Raw genomic sequence first — 22,789 nt, 5'->3', positions numbered from 1 at the left:
ATGCCAAGCAAACCATCCCATTGTTTTACCACTAAACTAATGGAACACTAGCCTCTAATAATGACTGTTTATAAATGAAAAAAATAAAAGAATTACAAAACCCCTTTGATGGGTTTCAACCTTTGAGCTCTCTTTAATCTGTTTTTGTATGAGAAGATGTTGTGCCACCACAGGCTTTTGAGCAGTTGTTGTTTGGCCCTTTTTGTAGGTGTAATGCACCTTCCTCCTTACTAAAGCAACTTTTTGTCCAACTTGTTACTGCATGCCTTGCCTTTCTCTGCCTTGGCCCTTTGGTTTTTAGGTTGTCCTTGTCACCCCCATTTGCTTTCCCATCTTTTTTGCCTTATTAATCTTATTTATCAAAGTTAATCACCTAAAACCTAATTAGTTTCAATTTCTGTTTAGGGCACGAGATGGAAAACCCCGACAGGTTGGATGTAAGTGGGACACTCAACATGTAATTGTCAAGGCGGCACATGCTAGGATTGTTATCAAATAGATTCTAAACATAAAATCCGCGATACGTTATTATGATCAAATTATATTTAGAAAGAAAGTAAAGTTGTTACCTATCTTAATGAAGTATGTTTTCACATGCATCTTTTAGATCACAGGTTGCCAAGTTAATGTATAAATACTGAATGATTGATCACGTAATGATCGAGACACTCTCATAAATATATACTCCTTGAAAGCAAAATATGTTGTCTTAGAATTCCAAATCTTCAATTCATAAAAAACATGAATATTAGAACGTCATAAAAGCCACATTTAAAGCAACATTACATTGAATTTACAACAATCAACATACTTCTCAACAAAGCTATTCAATAATACTCTGAAGTATTGAATACCCTGCTACTTAGAGTCTTCAAATCCAGTCCAACGTCTGTTAAATGCATATGAACAATCATTAAATCAGATCTAAAGATTTTAAGTAACAATCAAATCTAAAAACTCCAAGTAACGATTCAGAACATTGTAGAAGCGAAACGGTAGATTATTGCCTCACCCTTTACTTCTTTGTTTCCTTGTTCTTTATAAAATAACGAGAATCCAAATGAAACCAAATTACCTCACGTCATTCAGACTTAAGATAAAGAACCCAAAGATGTTCAACATCAGCATCAGTGGCATCTTTCGAGACCTGCCAAAAGCTCCCATGTGATGTGCAGAAAGGTTATTTCACACGAGTCATTAAACAATCTCATTAATCATTTAATTAGACTAATCCCGCTTTAATACATGTCAAATGCAGCAGAAAGCAAATATAATATTCAAATAAATAAATAAAAAAATAGATTAAAACCATGGTTTTCTCTGCACTTTGACAAAAAGATTGACAATTAACAAGCAGAACTGCAATTAAACGTACAATTATTTAACTCAAGAAAATAAAAAAGCAAATGGTGTAATAAATAAATAAAAATTCCACGTGTCACATATCCATCAACTATCTTTTGTGTGTAGGGAAAGCTTTCGGTGTCGGAGCAATATATGAGGGGAGAGTGAGTAAGCTTTCACCACACCCACACCCCAAAATCTCTCTCAAAGCTTGAAACTTTAAGCCTTTTGGTCCCAACCCATTTCCCAAGGGCGCGGTTTCCACCGGTTCTAGCCGGGAAAAGCTGACTTGGGTCGCCGGAGAGTTGAACCACCACCATGGACGTTGACTTGTGGGCTTCCAGGGTTCACGCAGCTAAGAGCCTCTCTGCTGCTCATGCTGCAAGGCTTCACTATGGTACTTCAATTTTCTGAATTTTATTTTTTACTTCGACATTTTGTGTCGAGTAAAATTTAGAATCGGTCCTAACTTTCACCGTAATTTAGATTGGGTCTCCGAACTAAAAATCCGTTCATTGAGGTCCTTGAATTTAACAAAACTTGCACCAATTGAGGTTCTTCTTTTTGATGTTTGAGTAAAGCAATGGCTTGCGTGTGGGATTTCAAGAACTGGGTTGCAATTAAAGTTGAGAGCTTTGGTTGGATTTAAGAAAGAAATTGGCACATTGTTTTTGACTAATTGTTTGTTAAACCCTGTTTAAATGAACTATTTTTGCTTGAACTTTCAAGCAGATAATGTTTTATCCTGAAATATATGGGGTATTTTTCTTGTGGGGAGATATTGGAAAATATCCCATTTAATAAAATAAAAAGTCCGGAGAATCTGAGATTTTCCATATCTTGTATGATGCTAGATTAGGTAATTTTATCAAGTTTCCTAGATTTGTTCATAAAAACTTTCCTATTTGTGTGATTATTTGCATCCCTGAATTTGTAATAGAATTTAGGGTTTGGTATAGACCACATGGATATCAAGATGTTACTTTGATTAATTAGGTTGGAGGAAGTTTAATTATAATGGGAGGTTATCAACACCACAAAAAAAGATTAGGGGGATTTATCAGCCTGATAAATTATACTGGGGTAGAAGAAGATGTGGAAAATTATAGTGAAGATGAAGAATATAATCGGCATGAAAATTTCAGAGAGGGGAATGTACAAAAATCAGAACTTTAGCGTTCTTGGGAAGATCTGGAGAGACTGTGAGAGCAGATATTGAAGGAAGCAAAAAGCCTTTTGTCTGAGGCTTTGGGTGAAGGAAAATCTGAGAATGATGCTTCTAGTGTTATTTGTGAATAATGCTTCTAGTGTTATTCATGAATGTGAGAAATTTAAGGGCTCGATTGAGATTGAAAAACATATCAAGAATGATGAAAAATCTGCTTCGGATGGTTGTTGAGACTGGTTAATTCATTTGTAGCTTATGCAGTGTATAGATAAGAAGATGCCTTCATATTTGTTTAGGCTCTCTGTTTATTGTCTTTTTGATAAGAATCAAGTGGTGTTTGTTTCATGAATATCCCATACTTGATCACCTAATGCGAGGCAAAGTGTTCACTTTAGTAGTTTCTTGGGGCCGGAGTAATAGCTGGGTGTTAGGTTCTATCATTCTAATATGGTTATTTACGTGTCCGTGTGAATTGTGTGCATGCGCGCTTGTCTGCATGTGTTTGATCTCGTAGTTTAAACGGCTGAATATTGGGGATGTTGATGTAATTGAAACGACAAGTACTTTCTTTTAAATACTGAGATCAACTTTCTCGAAGCTTTTGACTTGCTTTGCTAAATCCACCTGTGTGCACATATACACGTGTACATATATAGATACCCTGTGTGATTTATACACCTATTGATCGATCTTCGATCTTCTATATTAAACAGATAATCATATGGGTTTGGAAGATTCTGAAGGAGATGACGACACAAAATCGTGTTTTCCATGCCCTTTCTGTTATGTGGATATTGAAGTCCCAGTGCTTTGCAGCCACTTGGAGGAAGAACACTGCTTTGACTTTAAAAATGCAGTAAGTGCTTTTCTTTACCTAATATTTTGTTGTGTGCGATTAAAAAGGAGATTTAGTGTTATCAAAATTGGATTCTTGAGTCATTACTGAACTATCCAATGAAGAACGTTGATATATTGATTACAAAAAAGATGCTGCTTGAAATTGATAGATGTTTCAGCTAGAATTTGAACCTGATGGCTGCTTTAATCCTGCTATTCCAGGTTTGTCCTTTGTGCGCTGCGAATCTGGGGAAAGATGTAATTGGACATTTTATGGTGCACCATGGAAGCTCCTTCAAGGTATTATTACCTATATTGGATCAAGGCTTCGTAATAGTGAATTTAGCGGATAGCTCTGTTGATCATTGTCGGAACCTTAAAGGATTCATCTGTGTGCTTTCAGCACAGGAGAAAATCTCAAAAATCCGGTTTGTGGACTGGTAGTTCAGCAATGCTGGGGAAGGCACTGCTTAAACATGGAAGGACATATGCACAGGAAACTGCACCTGATCCTCTCCTCTCACCATTTATCTGCAATATATCATTTTCAGACCCTACAGGTATCCCCGAAGATGTTTGTTCAGATATTGATTCCCCTATCACTTCCGGCATGAAAAGGTAAATTCCTTTTGCTGTTTTATGAAAGTATAACTATACCATATTAGTGATTGTTTGAGCGTGAGATTAATAGGGATTGCAAACTTGAGAAATCTTTTGTTTTAACATGCACCATGTTATGAATGGATGATATAATAGTAAATGGGTCTTTGCAAACCCAGGTATATCATGATCTCATAAGGCAGAAACTAATTTGTTGAAACATCTTTGACCAAAAAAAAAAAATTGGTTGAAACATCGTATTAATGTTTCGATAATATGAAAGATCTGCTGTTTATATGCTTTCCATAAACAGAAGATTTGTTGTGTATACATAATACCAACCCTAATAACAGTTTGGTATCTATGAAATTCTTAATTGCAGCTAAATCTGCTTTTCATCGGCTGTTTCAAATTCTTGAAGATCTTTAATTTTGTGAATGCATTAAATTGTTGTTTCTGTTAGATCTAAGCTATCCACGATATGCGATTATCTCATTTCTCTAGTTGCCTTCATTTGTCTAGTAACCTCTTATTGAATCTTTTACTTTCCTAGTGACCCCTGAACACCATTTAACTCTGTTTGGTTATTGGTTTTGGAACTTTTTCTAATTAGTTTGCTATCATTCTATGTTTGGTTGATCCCTTAACTGCATATATTTGATTAGTTGATTAATCATCTGAATTATGAGATAGTGCTTTTTTATGTTACCTGGGTTCTGTACTTTTGAAATATTATGCTATCTTCGCTTCCAACCTACTCCTCTTTTGAATTAAAAGTGAAGGGCAGGCAGTTAGTGAGTTTTCTGCTGGAGAGATGGAAACCCTTTCGTTATTAGCATAGGTTTATCTTGTGAGTTATATGTCACGCAAAAACTGTCGTTATCTCTTTAACCATTGCGTCATCCAGTATAGAATCATGCTGTCTGTTCCAACAGGGTGAAGTATTAAATTGTTTCATATTTTTTTTCACTTCATTTTATCTTGATATTTGTCGTTAAGCATGTCAATGCACTAGTTATTAATGCTCCTTCGGTTGAACCAAAAATGTGACGAGCCATCGATTTATATTAATTTATTCCCTAAACTTTCCATTGCCCTTCGTTTGCTTTGTTAGCCAGAGTCCTGGCTGACATGACTGAGCTGCAAGTTCTACTGGCTTCAGTAACTAATCTTGTCGAATAATATATCCTGGTGATGCTGTTGATGCGACGTTACTGATGCATTTTGTCTGTGCAGCACCGATCCATCTCCCCCAGATGAAGCTTGTGAAAAGGATAAAGAAGAGAGAAGGCAGAGGGCGGCATTCGTGCAAGGGCTGATTGCATCAACCATATTCTTGGACATATGAACTCATCGGAATACAAAGCTTTCTGGAGGAAGCCGAAGACTGATCGTAGTCGCCAAGGACGGTGTATCATCAGGCACTCTCAGCATACACAGTGGAGCAAGGTTTTAGGAAGTAAGATAGTTTCTATATTAGGTAAGTAAGTTAAAAGAGAAGTTGTCTTTGAGATGGACAGTATTTGTCTGCAGCAAGGCAATATGTATACAACCTCGTATACAATCTGTCGTTAAATGTCTATTTATATTTAAACAGCCTGTTTCAAAGGCAGACTTTCTATAATTAGCAGAGTACGGCATGTTTAGTGAACATATTATCTTTACTAATCTATATACGAGTACCAAATTTACACCCGCCCAATGTTTAGGCAATCTCGCGGCCATTCTGTTCGAAGCTCACACACCGGCGGCATGGCAAATCGGTAAGAAATTTTTATCTCGACTGGTTAGGACTCAAGTATTTTGTAATTAACTCGAGTCATAATTTGATTAAGCTGTTTTAGAGTAAAAAACAGAAACATTTTGAGTCGATGGAGTTTCAAATTGAACATGGACTTGGGAGTGCAAAGCTTTAGCGAAGTTAAGAATCCGACGTGAAATCTCACTCGTTTTGCCATAGAACCGGGAGTATATCCGCGTCTCTCGATCTCGCATAACTATGTTAAGAATCCGGCGTGAAACCTCACTCGTTCTGCCATACAACCATGGCAGAACCGGGAATACATCCGCATCTCTCGATCTCACATGACCAAGCTAGGAATCAAACTAACAAATGAATCATCAAAAAAAGCAGAGCAAATTGGGATGATGAAACCTACAAAATATATAACATTTCGTTGTGGAAATTGCTTGGAAATGTCAAAAGCTAGATAAAATTGAAGCTAAGAGAGTTCAAGTTTGACACCAAATTGCAAAAATAAGTTCAGACCACCACATAATTTCTATTTTCTATCACTCGATAATGGATTGAATAACGCCAGCTCCAACAGTCTTCCCTCCTTCTCTGATAGCAAACCTCATCCCCTGCTCACACGCCACCGGAACAATCAGCTCGACAACAATCTTAACGCGATCGCCAGGCATCACCATCTTCGACTCCTCATCCTTGTCGTTCATAATCGAAGTCACCTTCCCGGTGACATCAGTGGTCCTCATGTAAAACTGAGGCCTGTAACCCGAAAAGAACGGCGAATGCCTCCCCCCCTCTTCCTTCTTCAACACATACACAATGGCCTCGAATTTGGTATGCGGGGTAATAGTCCCGGGTTTGGCCAAAACCATCCCTCTCTGGATGTCAATCTTCTGAATACCCCTAAGCAACAACCCCACATTGTCACCAGCCATGGCATCATCAAGAATTTTCTGAAACATTTCGACACCGGTGACAGTTGTGTTCCTGGTGTCCTTCAAGCCAACAATGTCGACGGTGTCTCCGACCTTAACCTTCCCCCTCTCGACACGGCCAGTGGCGACAGTGCCACGGCCAGTGATCGAAAACACGTCTTCGATTGCCATCAGAAACGGCAGCTCAGTCTGCCGCTGAGGAATCGGAATGTAATCATCAACAGCGTCCATAAGTTCATAAATCTTATCAACCCATTGATTTTCGCCTCGCGAAATGGTGGGATTCGCCATTAGAGCTTCTAGTGCAAGCAATGCAGATCCAGAAATAATAGGCACATCATCACCAGGAAATTCATAGGAAGAAAGCAGCTCTCTCACCTCCAATTCGACGAGCTGCAGGAGCTCCTCGTCGTCCACCTGGTCCTGCTTGTTCAAGAACACCACCATGTTGGGCACACCCACCTGCTTCGCCAGCAAGATGTGTTCTTTGGTCTGCGGCATTGGGCCGTCGGCGCCGGAGACGACGAGAATGGCACCGTCCATCTGGGCGGCGCCGGTAATCATGTTCTTGACGTAATCGGCGTGGCCGGGGCAGTCGACGTGGGCGTAGTGGCGGTTCTCGGTCTCGTACTCGACGGTGGCGGTGTTGATGGTGATTCCACGGGCGCGCTCTTCCGGGGCGGCGTCGATTTCGTCGTACTTCTTGGAGACGCTGTTGCCGATGGAGGCCAAGGCCATGGTGAGCGCGGCGGTGAGGGTGGTTTTGCCGTGATCGACGTGGCCGATTGTGCCGATGTTGACATGGGGCTTTTTGCGCTCGAACTTGCCTCTGGCGGCTTTGACTGTGAAGTTGCGGCGTCGGTGGTGGTGGTGGGGGGTGGCGGTGGAGGGTGTGAGGTGGAGGATGGTGGAGGGGTTTAGGAAGGAGGAGGAGAGGTGGGTTAGCTTGGAAGAAGGTCTAATGGAGAAAGAAGGGGTTGTGGGGGAAGGGGAGGCTGGGGAGGCATATGGATAAGTGAGCTTTGAGGAAGCTGAGGTTGCAGCTGTAGCTGCTAGTGTGGAGATTGCCATGGAAAGACAGAGTCTTTAGAGAGAGAAAGTGGGAGGAGAGAGAAAGGGAGGAAGGAGGAAGAAGATAGGGGCTCGGATTTGGGGGGTTTTGGGGATAATGTGAAGGAGGAAGGAGAGCGAGAGAGGGATAGTGTTATCTTGTTTTGGGAAGACAACGGAGGACCTCATACGGGGGTCTATCCATTTCTCTGCCTGAGTTTTAGAGGGAGTTAGTCTTACTGGTGGGGGTTTGGGGTTTTTGTGCAACTAGGGTTATATCCTCACACGTGTGAAAATAAAACCCGCTCTAATTGCATTTCAAGGGTTTCTCTTTTTCAATTCCGGTTCAATTTATTCCATTCCATTGCAACGAAATTCGGAACTTCAATATCCATTCATATTCGAAATACACCGAATTTTCGGTAGTGAGGTCTGAATTTCACATACGGTTAAGCTTCTGGAGCCGCTTTTTATTGTTTAGTCATTAAATTGAATAAATCAAATAAAAATTAACGAAATGTATAAAGTACCAAAAAGGTGTGTGCTGATTTTTTTTTTATTCAAAACTTACACTTTTTAAGTTATTTGAAAATAATTTGATTTGGCAACACACCAACCATCATATTATGTTTTTGTGTGAAAATAACACCTCCGCCTATTTTCACAAATCATTTATCTCCCCCTACATACTTCTGCTTATTTATGATCATTTAAATAAAAAATAAACAAAATGTGTAGAATAATAAAAATAACGGGTAAAAATCATTTTTCTTTTTTTTTTTCTTTAGAACTTCATCTGATTTTCAAAATAGGATGAGGATTCTCTCCAGATCTTCTTTGTGGGGATCCTATGAATCCTCACATCATGGCCGTTTGTTGTACATCGTACGATCAATTTTTATTAGGTACCATTTATGTTTAATTTTAGATAATAAAATTCAAAATGATTTCTTGCTGCACGATATATGACAAATAGTTAGGACGTAGAAATCCCTAAGATCCTTACACTTTGAATCCATATGGGATACGAATCCTTCAAAATAATGCCAATGGGGGCTCTCAAAATTTTTTTGTGGCTACAAAGTACATGAAATGGACTCATAGATGGTGACTTGTGTCCATGTGGGATGGCAACCCTAAAAGACAGACTCCCTTTGTGCCACGTAATTGTTTCAAATACCTTAACTTTCCGAAGCAAATCATATGGCATTGTGGATTGTGGAGTCACAATCTACCATGGCAAACGTGCCACGACCACCAGCCTCATATTTTGATTGGTGAAGGGTTTTGGAATCCAGAAAAAAACTATGCAACTCAACAAACAACACAAGGGCAAAGCATCCCACAACAATAACTTGACAAACAAGTAACCCAAAAACCAAGATAATTTTCAAATTTGCTCAACTCACTGATTTGAGGTATAACTGAAGAAAAAAAAGGGTAAAGAATTTATCTGTACAGGTATATACTCCACGTGATGGTGAACCCGTATTCAAATCGACTTATCAGGCTGATGTGTTACCTCGCGGGAGTTCAAGTGCCGGAATCTGTAGGGCTTCAGGGGTCGCTCTAAAGGCTGATCTGGATGACAAGCTTGATTGTCCTCCAGGCTATGGTTTGCTGGATCTATATTACTAATCTCTCAATGTCTATCCAGCAGCATCAGATACCGCTACTAGCTCATGCTCCCCAACTTCACCGAAGTATAGAATATCTCTGCGATTTCTATTTCTGTCACTGGAAAATTGAATAAACAATCTAGATATCCCAGCATTGGAAGTGGAGACGTGAAACAGATACGAGGAGCTGAACCTGCAAATTGCTTGGTTTAGCAGTCTGCCTCAAGCTGCATTTTGTAGTCTGGAAATCTCATCTTACATATATCTAAAACCTTTTGACGGAAAACTGGGGGCAGTTCTTTCAATGGTTCTGATATTGCTAATTCATGTTTCTTCTTGAGCTCATCTAACTCCTTTTTCTGTTCTACCAATAGATTCTCGAGTTTCTCGGCAATGATCTTTACTTCTGATTCAAATGGAAGAACTCCATTAATAAGATGCGGATCAGTAGCTGCATTATGACTATCACCACTCAGTGGGTCAGAGGCTCCAGCACCATTTGGATCATTTTCCTCTCTAGGGCCACCAGGAGATCTCTCATCTTCCTCAACACCACCATTTGGTGAATCTGAGGCGCCAGCACCATTTGCATCATCTTCCTCCCTAGGGCTGCTACCAGCAGAGTTCTCATTTTCTTCAGTACCTCCTGCAGTGACTGAAGCCGCTGGAGAATTCAAATTAGAAAAGAAATACTTAGCTGGAGAATTTCCACCACCTTCCTTGGGTGAGTCACACCAGTACTTGCGGCCTGAAGGCAATCTTTCTAACGCAAGACTATTAGAAAGAAGGGCCTCGTGTATTAAGGGAGAAGCATCCTCCTTAGACTCAGAAGCATGGCTATAAGGAGTTGAGGCCTCACCATCAATATGGTCTCCAGAATCTTCTCCGTGTGGCCAATCTGGAATGTGGGAATGGATTTCGGAGTCAATTATTTCAGCAAGTGTTGAAACGTCTTGATCTGTCAGGTCTAACTCTTGAACCATTTCACTAGCAACAGCAATTGCAGTGTCTTCCCCAATGTCAAATGGAAAGTGAATATTTCGAAAATGACCTGGGCCCAGGTGGAAACTTTCTCAGTTTTAAGAGCGGGAGCTGGCATAAAAACATACTTCTTTGACAGAAAAGTAAATAAAATAGAAAAGTGGAAAAGAAAGAAAAGGTTACCTGTAGAATCTGCTATTCGTAATTTCAGAAATATCGTGTCATCTTTCCTCTGACCTTGCACACTGAAGTCTCTGCTTGTCTCATGAGAAGGGTCCGTATCCTTTGTTTCAATATCAGTCTGATCAGAACTGCCTTCTGCATCTAGCATGTCACAATGTGAGGAGAATAACACAAAAATCCTTTGAGCACTAGATAAACAACTCACTTTACCTGAATAATGAGTGGGTCGTAGAGAGCGAGATATACTTTCACGATTATCATCTGATTGGAGAAAAGGATCCATCAGAAGTTCTTTCGCAGGCAAGCGTTCTGAAACTTTCACAATGCATTTTTCTATGAATGCTTTAACTCCAGGATCTGTCACTTTTTCCAACGATGCTGGCTTTACTCCCTACCACAACAGAAAAAGATCTGATATAAGGACCATGTCAGAACTGATATAAGAAGTTAAGAACCATGTTAAAGCTGATGCAAGGACCATGTTAGAATGTAAAATAATCATTCGCCACAGGAGATTTTTGTGCAATTATGCCTAGAATTCAAGTATTAACCTTTGTATTGGTGGGAAAGGATCCAAAGTTGCTCTAGTGAAACAAGCTAAACAACTGAATCATGCATCACAATCCACTTTGATGAACCATTAACAACAATTAAAAGAAATGCAATGTATCTGGAAAAATGAAATTATCTAAAACACTTGAGAGTCTGACAGATCCAGTGACCGTGAAGGACAAGAAATTATCTAAAACACTTTTAAATGATGTAACATTCAAGGACAAGAAATTCTTCTCAACTATGAGTCTATGACAGTGAAAACACTAAAGGTCATGAAGCCCTTACTGATGTCACTTTCTTGAATATTTGAGCAGCATTGGAACATTCAACATATGGATACTCAAAGGTCACCAACTCTAACAAGCACATGCCAAAGGCATAAATGTCTACAAGCTCGTTGTATTCCTCTTCGTAAAGCTCTGGCGCCATAAACTCCGGGGTACCTAAGGTGATAAAACACTTACATTGCCAGCTCTGATACAGAAAGATTCTGCACTAATATTATTGCGGAAGGAAAATATAGATAACTGATTATATTTTTAGTCCTCACCAATAACACTGTGAGCTGAACGAGCCTGGCGAAGAATAGCAGCGAGTCCTAAGTCACCAATTTTGACCTCACCTTGGTTCCCATTGACAAAAATGTTGTCACACTTCAAATCTCGATGGATGACTGGGGGATCATGATTATGAAGATACCAAAGGCCTTCTAAGATCTGCCTAGACCATTTCTTCAACGCCCTCAAATCAACATGCTTATGCTTTCTCCGGTACCTACACAATAATGGACACTGAAAAACTGAATAAAATCATAAAGGAACCACAGACATCAAATGTTAGACAACAATGGATCACTAAAAACTCACTGTCGTAAAGTTCCCGAAGTGAAAATCTCTGTAATAATGTTGATGTTCTCATGCTTGGCATCGACCCACGAATTGTAAAACTTAATTATGTTCTTGTGCTTTAAAGTCTTAAGCAAATGAACTTCTGAATAAAGCCGCACTAAATCTTCAGAGTTGCGCAATAGATCCGCCACCTTAACCTGATTCCAAGCTACTTCTAAACCTTCCAATTCATCAAATGCTCGATATCTAAGTTCCATACCAATCAAGGCCACACAAAAATAGATCCACAACACAATTCGGCCTCAATATGATATCAAAGTAAAATGGTTCAAATTCACACAGCATTTGAATCCAACTAAAAAACCCAAAAATTAAAATTCGAAAAATAATTAGTAAATTAACAAATGAGAGCAAAAGGATACACTTTCTTGAAAGCCCCTTTTCCTAGAACCTCTTTATACTGCAAAATCACCAAAAACAAAAGAGAATTCAACACAAATCAGTCAAAATCACAACTTTATTGATAAAAGATTAAGACTTTAAAGCATTGAGTAATTAATTTCCAAACATTTCAAGAGTAAACCAGCTAAATCAAATCAACAAACAATAAAAAAAAACAGGAAAAAATGGAAATTAAAGAAAAAAAAAGAGAGCGAAAAATAGGCTACTGACCCGACCGTATCGACCAGTGGGATCAACCTCAACGAACTCGGTATCAGCATCGTCGGTGTCTCGCTCCGACGACAAATCCTGTGGCATTCTCGACAACTCGTTCGTATTTTCCAATCAAATCGAGCCCGAAACGTCAATTCCGCCCGCTGTTAGCCCCGAAATCAAATCCCAATACGCACCGTATTAGGGAACCGGAACTCGGAGGTGCTGAAGTATGAAGGTGGAGAAGAAGACGACGGAGCGTGCGTTTGCGGAGGTGTGAGAAAGTGAAGGGAGGAGAGAGAGAGATTGAAACGTGAAAGCGAAGCCGTTGGATTTGGCAGGGAGACACAGAGCAAATCAGAAGATGAACTAACTGCGATTTTGATTTGATTTTCGGAAAGGTGGGGTTTGCCGGTTTGAGGGAGGGCATGGGGGAGTAATCTGCTACGCGCGTTTTCTTCAGCTAACTTTCGCACCTTAAATTGCTAGGTGCCGGATCTTCGGATCTTTCCCACGTTCATTCTTTACGTGGAGTGTGGAGCCATCCAACGGTTATAATGTTTTACAAGTACGCTCTCCTGATTAAATATTAATTTGAGGTTATCGAATATTTAGCGTGGTATTAACTTGTTAACTGTTTAGTTTTTGGAGGTTGCTATATTTTATATACTTGTATTTAGAAATTGATAATTACATGTGGTCTAATATTTTAGTGGATAGAGTGTTCTGTTTTCACTCATAAGTCTCAAGTTCGAAAATCTTCCCTCTCCAAAAAATTATTCCAATGGTTTTGAACTCTCTCTCTTAATAATAATAATAATAATCTGACACTTTAATACTCTAAGAGGCATTTCAGCTTCTTGCTGGCTATCATCGTGTAATTCTCCAGCTCCAGGAATCAAACTCAAGACGTGTCATGTAAAATACGGTGCTTGAAGTTCATCATCAACTATTAAGTCATCCCGTAGTTGTTTAATTAATTAGTTTGATCACTTTGGTACTACTCTTTATAAGACTAACCAATCAATTGAAAGTGCTTTGAAAAAGTCATGTTAGGAAAAGAAAGAGCCCATTTATAGGGTAAAGTGAAGATATTTAAATTACAATTTGATGCGTGTGTAAATTGTAACAAGGAATGTTGATCAAATCTAATCTCAACAAACACCAATAAAAGGATCTACCATAGTACCATTCCAAATAGGTTAGTGGGTTGTTGAATTTGTAATACAAAATAATTAACAGGTAATGTGACGTTAATTAGTCGTAATCTCATTAATCATCAACAAACACCCAAAAAAGGACCTACCATTCCTATTAGGTTAGTAGGTTTTCGAAATTTTAATACAAAATAATTAACAGGTAATGTGACGTTAATTAGTCGTAATCTCATTAATCATCATCGTCATGCAAATTTTTAAAATAATTCTTCTGAAAAATCTTTTCGCCAGTAACCTCTTTCTTTCTGTTTCATAAATGTAGCAGAGATGACTAACTGGCACACAAATGCTGATGGTGACCTCATAGCTGAAATTCACATACAAATACAATTCAAGCATTCAAAACTCAAAAAGTTGATGATCAAAATATCGATGCCAGCAATGAGATATTCTCAATATGATCGTTACACCAGCACGTTGTGTTACAAATTCAATGGTACAATATTACAGCACGTGAATTGGTAACATTACGAGGCAGTGTGACAACAATCACACTTAAAAAGTTCTCAGTAGTAACATAAGAGGTGACCAATGGATCAGAAACTACAGATGAAGATGACCAAGGTGAAATAATACTACATTTCTCCCACTTTTATCTTCTTTGGCTAGACTTCTGGCATGCAAACCCAAATTTTAGCCAAATAAGGAATATACTGAAGAAAATAGTCCTACTTGTGTAACAAACAATCACATTTATGCCAACAACTTCATAACATTCATCAACCTGAGTACACACTGTTCTATCATCGAAAGTAAACAATTCTGGTAACTTCCCCGGCTTTCAATTGAACTCGCACATTTCTACCAGGCATCACAGATTCTCAAAGACTTGATGAAGATTCACAGACTACTCATGCGTTCAAAGGAGAAAAAGAATGAGGAAAAGAAATCACCAAAACTTTTGCTGGATTTCTGACCTAAGTCATACATGGGACACAATCTTTGTCAGGCAGCATCCTTTTGATCCCACTAGCTACGATTGCTTCTTGAATGCATTGATTTTGTCCCTGACATAGTACAGCTTGGCCCTCCGCACTTTCTTCTTGTCCAGCACCTTAATTTCCTTTATGTTAGGCGAATACCTGCCAAACATTATCCACTTCGTCGGTCATTTTGTAGAGACTGACAGCATATTATCTACTTATGTGAAACGAACGATAAAATCCCACACACATGAGAACTCCAGATGAAATTATCAGATATCAATAGAAATAAACTTTTGTTTGAAGCGCTAGCCCCAACCCCAAGTTAATCGTCTGTTTCACCTCAAATAGTAATTTGTGGAAAAAAAACTGAAAACCTAAACTTGCGTTGAAGTTAATCAGTTCACGGTCATGAACCCAGAGCTTTAATAAGCAATGTTTACTGAGCATGATTAGTTTCCTTGTTTTCAGAGTACAGAATTTTGACTAATAAAATTCAGTACCTTTTTACAGGCTCCACTTTAATAAACACGTTACCACAAAATATACAAATAACTATTTTTCAATGAAAATCGTATCGATAATGCTGTGCAAGCATCTAATACTCGTATGATCAGAGTTGAGAATAACTGAGTATGGCAACATTTCAATACACCCGCTTCCAGGACATCCAGCTAAGAAATCACATGTTCACTTTCCAGCTTAAAGAAGGGAGTCAAAGACCACTAGAGCCATCAATAGTAAAGGAAAATAAACATCAGAATTGCTTACAATGGGAAGAGAGATTCAACCCCGACTCCAGCCACTTGCCTCCTGATTCTAATTGTAGTGTTTAGACCAGCATTACGTCTAGCAATCACAACACCTTTCACGACTGAAACACGTCGCTTGTTGTCGGGTACTTCCTGTTCACATACGGAAAAGCGTTGAGAATAAAAAAAGGACTCAATCTCGTGAGGAACTCCCTCCACAGCATAAGGAGCATTATAACACCATTTGTTTTCCGAAAAGAACACATCATACCACTCTGAGTTGCACCATATAACCAGGCCTAACGTCTGGTATTTCTCTCTGCGCCTTCACTTCCTCTAAAGCTTCCTTATCTAGAATCTGTGACGTATAAATCAACTAATATAAATATAACAGGAATAGAAAATGTGTTATGTATTGTCACGAATACAAATAGATACACACATGCCTGCATTATGTGGTGGGCAGTTTTATCAAGCCTCTTGAATTTGATGCAAGGAGCTACATCAGAGACAGACATTCCTGAATCTTGAGTGGCTGACTGAACAGAATTTCCCCCTGTTGCAATGCACCTGCTCGGGAAAGGAGGTGAAACTGCCGCACATCGAAAAGAGCTTAGTCGAGCACTCTTGAATAAGCTGGAATTACAGGAAGCTGGGGCCGCATTTTGAGAGCTCGTTGTTGTCTGGTAGAATAACACTACAAGCATCAGAAAAACACTATATTTGGAAAGAAAGACAAAATCTTGCTCTCCAAATGAATTATACACCACAAAACAAAAAAATGTGTTAATGACATGTCATCTAGGCTTCAATTGCATCAAAAACCTCAAATTTAACAAAGAAATCGTCTTTTCGTAAATGTACCAACATTTAAACTAAACCCTAAAAAAATTGTGCTTTTTAATTCCAAAAACCTAAAATTCACAATTACATACATATGCAGAGTAAAATTCAAAACTATAAACACGTTCAAAATGTATTCTTCAAATTAAATAGCTCACAAAACATGCTAAAATGCTATTAGAGAGGGCATAGCGAGTCGAAAACATACGAACGGGGCCGAAGATCGATACGAAAACTTGGAAACTGACTGAAACAAGGAACTCTTCGAAGACCCAAAACCCGATAAATCCCCCAATTTCTTGGCAGAGGCCAAACGATCCGACGCCAACGAACTAAACCCAGAACCTCCACTCAATTGGTAAGCTCCAATCGATCTGAAATGAGCAATTTTTGAGCTGTCGACCCTTTGCCTTCGGACCAATCGGATGCTCGCACTTAAAGATTGCATTTTTACGGTGTGGGTCTGCAATCAAGTTTCCTGTTTGGTTACTGAGAAAATGGATGCAATTTTCTATTGGGTTTTCTACGGAACCAAACGGGGAGGGATGATCGGTGGCTTACCCAGCTCCAGGTCTTGCTCGGTGACAACAATCCCAGTGACGGTACCCAAAACCCGCGGCCGTTTGGGAATTGGGGTTTATGTGCGGGTAGATAGACGAAAATGACCTCAGTGGCTTCATGGGCATTTGGGGCTCCGATTTGGGACCAAGGAAACGGGCCTATATCAACAACCTGACTGGCCCAGTAATGGACTTTGGGCCTATTAAACGTTAATTGTAATATCTCATCTTATGAGGCAAGTGTGGCAATAGTGAAGAACGAGAATGATGTCTGGCTGTTCAGGTACGAGACGTTCTCCTTGTTTGTTGTTTCTTTTCTTTCGTTTTTGTGGTTTGAAATGAAGCTGTCAACTGAACAGAAAAGAAAAAACATGGTTGTATAGGTATGAATCGTATGATATACTCAGCTTCAGCGTGAAACTCACCCGCTTTTTCATTTCTTGTGCACGCAAGATATGTCAGGAATGACAACTAAGTTATGATAATTCTAATTATTTTTCAACATGGAACTCACCCGTTTTTTTATTTCTTGTGCACGCAAGATATGTCAGGAATGACAACTAAGTTATGATAATTCTAATTATTTTTTAAATAAAGCCAACTAGCTTTACCAATTTTACGAATATATAGCTCATTCTCATTTTTGGTCGTTGATGTTTGCTAATATATTCTCAATTACGCGAGAAAGGTTGGGTTCATTCTTTGCCAGTAATATTTTATATTTCAACTTCGTTCTTCTCCTTGTAATTTCCTTTTCCTTGTTTACGAAAGGCCAAATTAAATTAATGGTCCGTAGTGATAGGGTATTTGAAAGATAACCCACGTGACACTCGTGGTGAAAACTGTTAGCAAATTTAACCGTAAGTGAAATTTCTATCAAATCTCAGTTAAATGCAGAGATAAAAATGACCCACCGCTCTCTTTCTGTTACCCTTCCTCTCTCTGTCCCAAGTGCACTCAAGTGAGTCATGGTTGCCACAAGTAGGGCATACCTCTTCCTTCTTTCTTCCTCAGAGATGTAAGTGCTTCTCCTTCTCTGTTCCCATTCCTCTACCTGTCATCTTCAACCATCTGCATTTCCATCATAACAAACACAATGCCTACATTGGGTTACTAACAAGACACAATAGGCTGGTTTGGTATTGTTGTGCTTTGAAAAAAAATTATTTCTGTTGTACTGTGAGAATAAGCTCATTTTTATTGCTTCACGTTTTCAGTTTTTTTTCACTCAAAACTATGAAAATAAGTTGTTTTTAAGTGTTTACTAAACATCTTTTTAAGCTCAATTTTTTTTATACCCACTTTTTATAAAGCACATCAGTACAATATCTAACATAATAATGCCTCCGCTTTAAAACCCGGTCGCCCAAGAACAAAAACAGACAAACAAATGTGATAATATACAAAGAAAATCAGAAAAAAGAAGCCAAGGAGAAAGAAACATGAATCTGTGATTGTGTATTTGGTGAAGGTGATACAGATTAAAGAGCTTGGGAGCAGCCTCTCCATAAAATGGGGGTAAGGCTAGCCGACATTCACCTCTCTCAGATCCTACGTAAAGCGGGAGCCTTGTGCACTGGGTACGACCTTTTTTGATACAGATTAAAGAGAGAACAGAGAATGAGAGAGAACGTGAACAAAAGAAGGCATGGGGTTCGACAAAAGTACATATTTATTGTCGCATTTAATGGAGGTAAATCATACTTTTGATTTTGACTTGTTAATAGTTTTTACGAGAGTTTAAATCCAAAATTTACCACAGAAATTATATTTTAAGTATCTTATCATTACGAAAATTATTAATTCAATTTATCCTTACAAAAAAGAAAAAATAATTTACCAATGTATAATATCTTTTTTCTTTTTTACTTTGAACTTTCCCTCGATGAAAAGAGTAAATGGTGGTGGTTGTAAACCAACTCTAATAATTATTTTGTGGAAAACGCCACACGATGATACCTTTCACCTTTTTTTTTTCTTTGCAAGACAGTTGGGTTCCATTTGATGAAGCTTTACCATGGAGGATCAAAATAAAGAATTTCATTTCCTTATTCTTCTTACGTGAACATAGCTATAACTAGAGTATCAATGTGGCGATATTTGAAGCGAATTCAGTATTGTCACGTGAAAAAAGTTAAAATATATAACAATGTTTTGATTGACTTAAAATATCGTCGCAGTCGTATAAGTGAGAATCTTTAATAGCTTTTTAGCCAAAATAGTTTCTAAGATTGACATAACTCTTTGCTTTAGTCATTGACAATGAAAATCAATTGAAGTGTTCATTGAATTTGTTCATCGTAAATTATTTTGGTTCTTCTGTGAAAAATTAAATTTGTCAATATCATCGTTAAATCGTCACAGTGAGCAACCACGTGATCACCAACTTTTTAAGGTATTTTTGTCAAACCAACTTCTCCACTTAACGAAGATATTGATAGATTTTTTCAAGGAATAACCAAAGTGAGTTACTGTCACATCCCGACCCGGGTCCACCACATCCCGGGCCCGCTCTACCACCGTAGCACGATATTGTCCGTTTTGGGCTTACCATTCCCTCACGGTTTTGTTTTTGGAAACTCACGGAACCCGAAACCAGTGAGCTCCCAAAAGGCCTCGTGTTAGGTAAGGATGAGAATATACATTTAAGGATCACTCCTATGGGCGATGTGGGATGTTACAGTTACGCTAGACAAACTCATGGATCACTTCTTTCAGTTTTCAATGTTGGGGAGCAAAGTGAAGAGTTATCCAATCTTAAGAACCATTTTGGCTAAAAAAAATCTTCCCTAATTTTCTAAGCGTAGTGCTATCTATAGTATATACACCCATTTTTACCTCTCACACACCCTTCTCAATTTTCAGTCATCAGATCGAATAAATGGAAGATGATCAATAGTAAAACATTAACAAAAATGTGTGAAAGGTACAAACGGGGGTGTGAATAACAATATATCCCTTTCTAAGGGTGAGTTCCATGTGAGTGTGCAAAAGACACAATGTGAATAAGAACCACACCACACATTGCCCCCACAAAACTTATGTGTTTGTTTATTCCATTTTATCTAAAATTATAAGAAAGAGAACATTATCCAAGCATTATTAAGCAAGCATTAGTGGGTAGCCTTAGGGCTGCAATGCAAGGAGGGAGCTAGCTGGACCAGATCTGCAGCAGCTACCCCTCCCCAAGTCTCAGATTCCTCTCCTACATTACACATCTTTGAATGCAAAGTTGAAAAAAGTTGCACCTCCCATATGCAAACTTTATGAACACATATTCAAATAATTAAAAACTCCACAGACCCACATTGGAAAGCAAACCAAATACCCAACTCTTTCACCCTTAGCTTTGTATAGTCGTTTTTCATAAGCTGTTATTGTTTCATTTATGTCACCACACATACAATACGTTAACTAGTAGCACTTCGCATCGTTATGATTCTCCTGCTCTACAGATCATTTGTCAAACATGTTCTTTGACTTTGTGTAGAAATCTGAACCCTAATCTCTTGACAAATGGTCAATTGCTGCTTTTAAACATGCATGGAAATATGTAATTTAAGTGCAGTAGAAGCAAAACCACCTCGGATTCAATAAAGTTGTCAATGTTAAAAAATAAAACGGTAACAAAATTAAAATAAATATTAACAAAATAAACAAATTGAAATCCAGGTAAGAGAGAGGTTAGCATTGGTGCAGACAACTGAATAATGTTTTTATAAAAAAAAAAGAATAAAAAAGGTGGTTCCATACACTCACTCTCACTCACTGCCAGTCTATCTGCCAGTTTGGAAATAATTGTTTATTCCAATCAGTGCTGCCAAACACACCTCTGGCAGCATCTGTGACTCAACACATCTTGTGACTAAGATCTTCACTCACTCTCTCCCACCATCTTAAAAATTCCCTTCTCCCCCCAACTCTCCTTCCTCCAATTTGTTCCTCATCTTCCACTTCCGAAAGGCCGTTAAGTACGCCTCAGTTTCAAATCCTGGATCCGTCCCTGCTAATAAATGTTTAGCACAAATAACTTTTAAAATCCTGGATCTGTCCCTGGTTAAAAGTTCAGCGTCCTCTATTTTCAAATCCTGAATCCGTCCTGGTTGCGAAAATGCAAGACCACATTGGCATTCCTGCTTGCTTCTCATCAGGTGAGAAGTTAAGTGATGATGCTTCGGCTGTGACTAGGTCAGGCCACAGTGTGTGCATGTCAGTGTACAGAGCCAAGATAGCCGGTCAGAGCCGCTTGATCACGATCACATGGTGCAAAAACCTGCTCCTCCACGGCCTGTCGGTGTCCGTGGAGGGTCCGGATGGAGATCAAACCCAGCAGCACACTTGCAAAGTTGAACTCAAGCCGTGGTACTTCTGGAGGAAGCAAGGTTCCAAGCGCTTTGTGGTTGATGAGAAAGCAGTGGAAATCTTCTGGGACCTCAAGGCGGCGAAATTTAACGGCGGGACGGAGCCGAAGTCGGAGTACTACGTGGCGGTTGTTTGTGACGAGGAAGTTGTTTTGGTTCTTGGTGATCTCAAAAAAGATGCTTATAGAAAAGCAGGTTTTAGACCTGCCCTGACTGATCCCACTTTGGTTTCCAAAAAGGAGCACATTTTTGGTAAGAAGAAGTTTTCCACAAAAGCTAAGTTTTATGAGAGAGGCAGATCGCATGAAATTGCAATTGAATGCAAAAACAGAGGTGGTGGCGGCGGCGGTGGCAGCGGGAGCATTGGGAGTGGAAGTACCCTTAATGGGGTGGAGCCAGAGTTGGAGATTAGGGTTGATGGGCATTTGGTGGTTCATGTGAAGCATCTTCAATGGAAGTTTAGAGGTAATGAGTCCATTCACATCAACAAGTTGAGAATTGAGGTTTATTGGGATGTCCATGACTGGCTTTTTAGTCCTGGATTAAGGCATGCATTGTTTATTTTCAAGCCAAATTTGCCTGCTTCAAGTACATCTCTATCGCCATTGTCGAGAACCTCGTCGTCCTCACCGCCATTTTCGTCATTGGCATCAACTCCATTGTCATCTCAGACTAGTTCTGGGTCAGTAGAAGGGATTAATAACGCAACTTCTGCCGGTTCATCTGAGTTTTGCTTGTTTCTTTATGCCTGGAAAGTTGAATGAGAAACTATATCTATCCTTTGGTAGACTATCATCATCATCATCATCATCAGATGACATCCATGATAATATTTCAAGTCAATCACGCACCATGACTGTTTATATATATTAACTCTTTTACGTGACAATACGTGATTGGTTTAGATATTCACGTTGTTTCACCACCAGAAGAGAATGAGCTAGGGTGGCAAATGAAATGGGACATCAAGGAATGGGGACATCATGGGATGGTGAGGATGCAGATTGGATGGTGAGTTGGAAGATTGGATTGGAAAAAGAGGGGTTGGGACCCAAGAGGGAGGGTGGTTGGAGTTTAGTTACAGCTGGGATGAACAAATGGGCATGATTGGAGGAAGACAGATTGTATCACACAATACACATAAATGCTCAATAATTTGCCAATCTATAGAGGCATCTTTCCACCTCTTATATTTTTTTCCTCTTTCTTGATCTAATCTTTGATAATTGAGCAAATTTTTCCTACCAACATGTGCATATGGGAATGTGTTGTCATCCAAAGTTCTTTATATGAATATATATAACTTTATTTATTTGGCTTTTTCCCTTCCTTGCTTTTCATATTGTTTTTCACTCAAGTAGGAGATTCTTTTGTATTTTAATTTTAGGGACGTTTTAATATATGCACCTTATTTTTCAATTTCATTGATTAAACATTTGTTCTTTTTATGAATTTGATCATACATTTTTTTCTACAATTTTATTAGAGGTACGTTTGACTATATTGGCACATTTGATAATCCATACTATGGGTACATTTGATTTTATGGCACATTTGGCTTTCTAGTGCATTTTGTTTCTTGGTACATTTAGACTTTAAACGTACCAAA

General features: G+C 38.9%; 5 protein-coding genes across 10 annotated transcripts; 2 read left to right on the top strand and 3 right to left on the bottom strand.

Moving 5' to 3' along the window:
• Positions 1–1,497: 1,497 nt before the first annotated feature.
• Positions 1,498–5,644, top strand: LOC103455074 (protein DEHYDRATION-INDUCED 19 homolog 5-like). Its single transcript, XM_008394668.4, has 5 exons — positions 1,498–1,741; positions 3,226–3,368; positions 3,572–3,649; positions 3,753–3,967; positions 5,186–5,644. Exons 1-5 carry the CDS (start codon positions 1,663–1,665, stop codon positions 5,295–5,297), a joined length of 627 nt encoding a protein of 208 aa, XP_008392890.1. The 5' UTR covers positions 1,498–1,662; the 3' UTR covers positions 5,298–5,644.
• Positions 5,645–6,095: 451 nt separating this feature from the next.
• On the bottom strand, positions 6,096–8,029 carry LOC103455073 (elongation factor Tu, chloroplastic-like). Its single transcript, XM_008394667.4, has one exon. The coding sequence runs from the start codon at positions 7,703–7,705 to the stop codon at positions 6,242–6,244; it is 1,464 nt and encodes a 487-aa protein (XP_008392889.2). The 5' UTR covers positions 7,706–8,029; the 3' UTR covers positions 6,096–6,241.
• Positions 8,030–9,051: 1,022 nt separating this feature from the next.
• On the bottom strand, positions 9,052–12,976 carry LOC103455072 (probable serine/threonine-protein kinase WNK3). Of its 6 annotated transcripts, XM_070812498.1 has the most exons (9): positions 12,543–12,885; positions 12,293–12,330; positions 11,889–12,116; positions 11,573–11,796; positions 11,308–11,465; positions 10,678–10,858; positions 10,468–10,608; positions 10,163–10,354; positions 9,052–9,967 (listed from the first exon to the last, which is right to left on the bottom strand). In XM_070812498.1, exons 1-9 carry the CDS (start codon positions 12,627–12,629, stop codon positions 9,513–9,515), a joined length of 1,704 nt encoding a protein of 567 aa, XP_070668599.1. In that variant the 5' UTR covers positions 12,630–12,885; the 3' UTR covers positions 9,052–9,512. The 6 variants fall into 6 exon arrangements, with proteins under 6 accessions (XP_070668599.1, XP_008392885.2, XP_008392884.2 ...); XM_008394663.4 differs by having other exon boundaries at positions 9,052–10,354; positions 10,468–10,602; positions 12,543–12,976; XM_008394662.4 differs by having other exon boundaries at positions 9,052–10,354; positions 12,543–12,930.
• Positions 12,977–14,095: 1,119 nt separating this feature from the next.
• Positions 14,096–17,048, bottom strand: LOC103415189 (uncharacterized). Its single transcript, XM_008353537.4, has 6 exons — positions 16,821–17,048; positions 16,468–16,722; positions 15,863–16,099; positions 15,688–15,774; positions 15,436–15,569; positions 14,096–14,823 (listed from the first exon to the last, which is right to left on the bottom strand). The coding sequence occupies exons 2-6, from the start codon at positions 16,705–16,707 to the stop codon at positions 14,715–14,717; spliced, it is 807 nt and encodes a 268-aa protein (XP_008351759.3). The 5' UTR covers positions 16,708–16,722; positions 16,821–17,048; the 3' UTR covers positions 14,096–14,714.
• Positions 17,049–20,930: 3,882 nt separating this feature from the next.
• On the top strand, positions 20,931–21,944 carry LOC114820934 (uncharacterized). The gene has a single exon (XM_029092282.1). It carries the CDS (start codon positions 20,931–20,933, stop codon positions 21,942–21,944), a length of 1,014 nt encoding a protein of 337 aa, XP_028948115.1.
• The last annotated feature ends 845 nt before the right edge of the window (positions 21,945–22,789 follow it).

Source organism: Malus domestica, chromosome 14 (assembly GCF_042453785.1).
Source record: "Malus domestica chromosome 14, GDT2T_hap1".
NCBI classification, from domain to species: domain Eukaryota; kingdom Viridiplantae; phylum Streptophyta; class Magnoliopsida; order Rosales; family Rosaceae; genus Malus; species Malus domestica.
This window is presented reverse-complemented; position numbering and strand designations above follow the sequence as displayed.

Bases quoted from the DNA above. Each gene is read 5' to 3' on its own strand.
- LOC103455074 (XM_008394668.4), top strand. From the start codon at position 1,663: ATGGACGTTGACTTGTGGGCTTCCAGGGTTCACGCAGCTAAGAGCCTC. The intron at 3,369-3,571 runs GTAAGTGCTTTT...CTGCTATTCCAG, and splicing joins GCTTTGACTTTAAAAATGCA to GTTTGTCCTTTGTGCGCTGC. The intron at 3,968-5,185 runs GTAAATTCCTTT...TTGTCTGTGCAG, and splicing joins ATCACTTCCGGCATGAAAAG to CACCGATCCATCTCCCCCAG.
- LOC103455073 (XM_008394667.4), bottom strand. From the start codon at position 7,705: ATGGCAATCTCCACACTAGCAGCTACAGCTGCAACCTCAGCTTCCTCA.
- LOC103455072 (XM_029092660.2), bottom strand. From the start codon at position 12,629: ATGCCACAGGATTTGTCGTCGGAGCGAGACACCGACGATGCTGATACC. The intron at 12,331-12,542 runs GTCAGTAGCCTA...GTGATTTTGCAG, and splicing joins CCACTGGTCGATACGGTCGG to TATAAAGAGGTTCTAGGAAA. The intron at 10,859-11,307 runs GTAAGGGCTTCA...CTGTTGTGGTAG, and splicing joins TATTCAAGAAAGTGACATCA to GGAGTAAAGCCAGCATCGTT.
- LOC103415189 (XM_008353537.4), bottom strand. From the start codon at position 16,707: ATGCAATCTTTAAGTGCGAGCATCCGATTGGTCCGAAGGCAAAGGGTC. The intron at 15,775-15,862 runs GCATGTGTGTAT...TATACGTCACAG, and splicing joins CTGCCCACCACATAATGCAG to ATTCTAGATAAGGAAGCTTT. The intron at 14,824-15,435 runs GTAAGCAATTCT...AATGTTTGGCAG, and splicing joins GTTGAATCTCTCTTCCCATT to GTATTCGCCTAACATAAAGG.
- LOC114820934 (XM_029092282.1), top strand. From the start codon at position 20,931: ATGCAAGACCACATTGGCATTCCTGCTTGCTTCTCATCAGGTGAGAAG.